Source organism: Oryctolagus cuniculus, chromosome 16 (genome assembly GCF_964237555.1).
Source record: "Oryctolagus cuniculus chromosome 16, mOryCun1.1, whole genome shotgun sequence".
Lineage (NCBI taxonomy): Eukaryota > Metazoa > Chordata > Mammalia > Lagomorpha > Leporidae > Oryctolagus > Oryctolagus cuniculus.
In genome coordinates this window covers 35,703,060-35,707,912 of record NC_091447.1, presented here as the reverse complement: position 1 = coordinate 35,707,912, position 4,853 = coordinate 35,703,060, and the positions used below count along the sequence as shown (strand labels likewise).

Below are 4,853 nucleotides of genomic sequence, written 5' to 3'. Positions count from 1 at the left end.
GTCAAATGTATTTAAATAAGACAAAATTCCAACAGGAACAAGAAACAGATAGGGAATTTCTGAAAATGTTTTGATTTACCATTTTATTTGCTATTTGTTAGTTTTTGGAAATTATGAAGACATCAGAAGATGGATTAAAGATTCTTCATAATTTACTCTGTTAGCTGTTTTCTTACTTGAAATTATTAAATGACTACTGTTAGAGAAATTCTTCTATAGGGCCTTAAGATAAATTCATTATTTTTTCTTCATCAACAGAAGTATATACAATTGCTGCTTCTTCTCTGAGAGAACACCAAATGGCGGATGACGCCGGTGCAGCAGGAGGGCCCGGAGGCCCCGGGGGCCCTGGAATGGGAGGCCGCGGCGGCTTCCGCGGAGGCTTCGGCAGCGGCATCCGAGGCTGCGGGCGCAGCCGGGGCCGGGGCCGCGGCGCTCGCGGAGGCAAGGCGGAGGACAAGGAGTGGCTGCCGGTCACCAAGCTGGGCCGCCTGGTTAAGGACATGAAGATCAAGTCCCTGGAGGAGATCTACCTGTTCTCCCTGCCCATCAAGGAGTCCGAGATCATCGACTTCTGCCTGGGCGCCGCCCTCAAGGACGAGGTGCTGAAGATCATGCCCGTGCAGAAGCAGACGCGGGCCGGCCAGCGGACCCGCTTCAAGGCATTTGTGGCCATCGGGGACTACAACGGCCACGTCGGCCTGGGCCTGAAGTGCTCCAAGGAGGTGGCCACCGCCATCCGAGGGGCCATCATCCTGGCCAAGCTGTCCATCGTGCCCGTGCGGAGAGGCTACTGGGGGAACAAGATCGGCAAGCCCCACACCGTGCTGTGCAAGGTGACCGGCCGCTGTGGCTCTGCTGGTGCGCCTCATCCCCGCGCCCAGGGGCACCGGGATCGTCTCCGCCCCTGTCCCCAAGAAGCTGCTGCTGATGGCTGGCATTGACGACTGCTACACCTCAGCCCGGGGCTGCACTGCCACCCTCGGCAACTTTGCCAAGGCCACCTTCGATGCCATCTCCAAGACCTACAGCTACCTGACCCCCGACCTCTGGAAAGAGACCGTGTTCACCAAGTCTCCCTACCAGGAGTTCACCAACCACCTCATGAAAACGCATACCAGGGTGTCCGTGCAGAGGACCCAGGCTCCAGCTGTGGCCACAACATAGGTTTTTACACGAGAGAAATAAAGTGGATGGAGCCTGCAAAAAAAAAAAAAAAAAAGTATATACAATTAATCACTTATATCATTTAGGAGAAACATACACTAATTTAAAGCAATTTAAATATATTGAAGGAATTTTTTAAAAAATAATCATTTTTCTATCTAAAGATATTTCGAGAGAAGTCAGAAAAATATAGAACACAATTTTTAATAGTGCTGGCCTATTTTTTCCTACTTCATTTGAAGAAGAAATAAATGTATTACCAATGAACATATTTTATTTTAGTAATTGACTAACAATTTATTTATAACATAATGGAAAACAGAAAAGAATCTTGGGTTAAAAGTGAAAGGAAGAAAGAACAGGTATGAAGGAGCATTCTCTAACCACAAGATTTATAGATGAAATATCTATGATGGGGGGAGGTTGGTTTTCAGAATTCCAGACTTAAAAAAATAGGAATAAAAAAATCAAGGGACTCATCAACTAGATTTTAGAAGTCATGCCCTCTGCCGTCTCAAACTACAATGAGATTTGGAGCAAAGATAATGAGTGTAGGCCAGATGTCAAAGCATAGTGCATTAAGGGGGGGTGGGGGGATAATGGAAGATAACGGGGCCAGCTGTCGCTCCCCCTCTTCGTGGAGGAGCAACACAGGACCCTGCGCTGTTCTTTCGTCTGCTCGGCCCTCCCCGGGTTTGCTGCTGGTTCTTCCCGGGTTGGCTACTATCCCTTCCACCTCCGTGGAAGGGCGGTTCCCCCTGGCCGCATTCCCCACTTCCGCAGGGGAGCGGCACACCGCCGGCCGGCTCTCTCGGGGGCTGCACGGGTTCCCTTAGATGTTCCCCATAGATGTTCCTGGTGCATGCCGTCTCTCTCCTCCTTTATAGTCCTCCTCCGCCAATCCCAACTCGGCTGAGTACGCTGCTCTCCAATCAGGAGCAAGTCCTACAGTTAATTGGTTGAACTGGAGGCAGCTGTGCGGAAGCTGTTTACTTCTCTCCCAGCGCCATATTGTGGGAGAGCAGATGCATAGAATAAGTCCTAATTCGAGTAACTTAGTCTAGTCCGGATTGCTCCCCACAGATCCCCCTTTCTTTTTATTTTTTAGCGTTGATACGCGCCTGTCTTCGGTGTCCCGTGGCACACACTCTGCTCTACTTGCTAGAGTTGTCACAGGCTCTTACAAGTCCTATCAATCAGGAAAACCGAATCCGGGTCCTCTCTTCGCCATTGTGAGGAGGTTTTTAGGCGCTGATGCGTGCCTGTGTTCGGTGCCCTGCAGCGCATGCTCTGCTCTGCTAGAACTGCCTGCAGGTGTTTACAAAACCTATCAGGCAAACCGAATCCAAGCCTTCTCATTGCCGTATTGTGGGGGAGACTTATTAGTGTTGGTTTGTGCCTATCTTCGGTGACCTGCAGCTCATACTCTGGTCGAGCTTTGCTGGCGCTTACCGCCTTAAATCAGGCAGACCGAATCCAAGCCTCCTAATTGGCATGTTGAGGGGAGGCCTTATTTTTCTCTATTTCTCTATCTCCGGGCATTTCTATTTCTCCCATTTCACTTCTATCTTCCAGCATTCCCATTTCTCTTTTACTTCACTTCCAAACTTCTGTTTCTCTTATCCCTGCGGCTTTCCGGCACCTCGCCCCGCCGGCGGGTTCCCGGCTCTGCGCCGCTTCAGCCCGCGCGCCTCTCTGCGCGGCTTCCCGGCTTTGCGCGGTCCGCGGTCTCCACGCTTAACCCTTTCGCGTCTGAACCACGGCCTACGCCAGCGTTCCCTATCTATTCACGCCCCGTGCTCTCTCTGCACGCGGCGGCTTCTGCGAGTAACACAGCGTAGCTTGCGTCTCCGCCACTAGGATTCAATCTAAGTTCCCCGGGCTAGCCTGGCGAATTCAACCCAGCGTACGTCTCCGCCCCACGATCTGGCTTCCCGTCCTTTGCTCCCCGGGCTAATCAGACGGATCCCAATCTGGCTTACGTCTCAGCTTCTGGTTTTAACTTTTCGCCCCCTATTCCCGGGCTAACTTGAGAATCCCAAAGTGGCTTTCGTTTCCGCCTCAGCCTGCCCCCCGCGGCTTCAATTTCCCTAACATTTTTCTCTACCCGGTATGTTTCCCCAAGCTTTCCTCCAACGACATTCCTCCCTCATTTCTCCTGGCCTCTCCCCACAGTCCGCGTCCGAGTCTGTTTGTTCTAGCTTTTACTTTCGCTTTCGACCTTAGAGATTTCTCCCAGCTTCCCCCCGTAGTCCGAATCCGAGTCTATGCCTAGGCTTTCAATAGCTTCTTCCGGCTCCTTTTTCGTCCGGCTTTTCCCTAGGCTGTTTGCTAGTCTCTCTCTCCGATATTTTCCCAATTCTTCCCGTTTCTTCCCGTTTCTTCCCTCCTAAGTTTGCTATCCGTCCTAGGTTTCCTATCCGTCCTAGGTTTTCTATCCGAGTCAGGTTTCCTATCCGAGTCACGGCACCATTATGTCGCTCCCCCTCTTCGTGGAGGAACGACACAGGACCCTGCGCTGTTCTTTCGTCTGCTCGGCCCTCCCCGGGTTTGCTGCTGGTTCTTCCCGGGTTGGCTACTATCCCTTCCACCTCCGTGGAAGGGCGGTTCCCCCTGGCCGCATTCCCCACTTCCGCAGGGGAGCGGCACACCGCCGGCCGGCTCTCTCGGGGGCTGCACGGGTTCCCTTAGATGTTCCCCATAGATGTTCCTGGTGCATGCCGTCTCTCTCCTCCTTTATAGTCCTCCTCCGCCAATCCCAACTCGGCTGAGTACGCTGCTCTCCAATCAGGAGCAAGTCCTACAGTTAATTGGTTGAACTGGAGGCAGCTGTGCGGAAGCTGTTTACTTCTCTCCCAGCGCCATATTGTGGGAGAGCAGATGCATAGAATAAGTCCTAATTCGAGTAACTTAGTCTAGTCCGGATTGCTCCCCACAGCCAGCAATGTGGCATAGCAGGTTAAGCCAGCTCCTGCAATGCCAGCATCCCATGTGGATGTTGTTCCATGTCCTAGTTGATCCACTTCCAGTCCAGCTCCCTGCTAATGTGCCTGGGAAGGCAGTAGATGATGGCCCAAATACTTTGGTCCCTGCCATCCACGTGGTAAACCCAGATGAAGCTCCTGTCCCTTGGCTATGGCCTGCCCAACCTCTGGATTGTGGCCATTTGGGGAGTGACCCAGTGGATGGAAGATTTCTCTCACTGTCTGTCTCCCCCTCTCTGCAACTCTGCCTTTCAATAAATAAATTAATTAATTAAAGTAAAGTAAAAAAGAATGGGAGTTAGAGACCAGCAAGGAGGATAGCAGGGCATATTGCAGCTATAGACATCTCAAATGAACATAGATCTTTACATAAGTCAAGGGAACATGGTCTGCAGGATAACACAAGGATTAAAACATGCCAGCCCTGTTACCTCATCTCATTCTGTACCCCAACACTTTTTAGTGATATAATGTATAATGGGTAGTATAGCCCCGAGAATCCTGCCAGAAAGTAATGTCTTTGAGAAAATGCAAGTTTTGATCAAAATTATGAATTGTTTTCTCTAGAGGCTATAATAATTTTTATGCCCACTAACAGAGTGTGAGAGCTCCCCATTCTCCTTATCCTCACCAGCATTTGTTAATTTTTTGCCCTTTAGAGAATTGTCATTTTAACTGAGATACCTCCTTGTGGTTTTGATT

General features: G+C 50.5%; 1 protein-coding gene across 1 annotated transcript; it reads left to right on the top strand.

Moving 5' to 3' along the window:
• The first annotated feature begins 276 nt into the window (after positions 1-276).
• LOC100356710 (small ribosomal subunit protein uS5-like) lies at positions 277-3,211 on the top strand. The gene is given in 2 exon segments (XM_070059421.1): positions 277-856; positions 858-3,211. Coding segments are annotated over 2 exon segments (867 nt in total). The 5' UTR covers positions 277-299; the 3' UTR covers positions 1,168-3,211.
• The last annotated feature ends 1,642 nt before the right edge of the window (positions 3,212-4,853 follow it).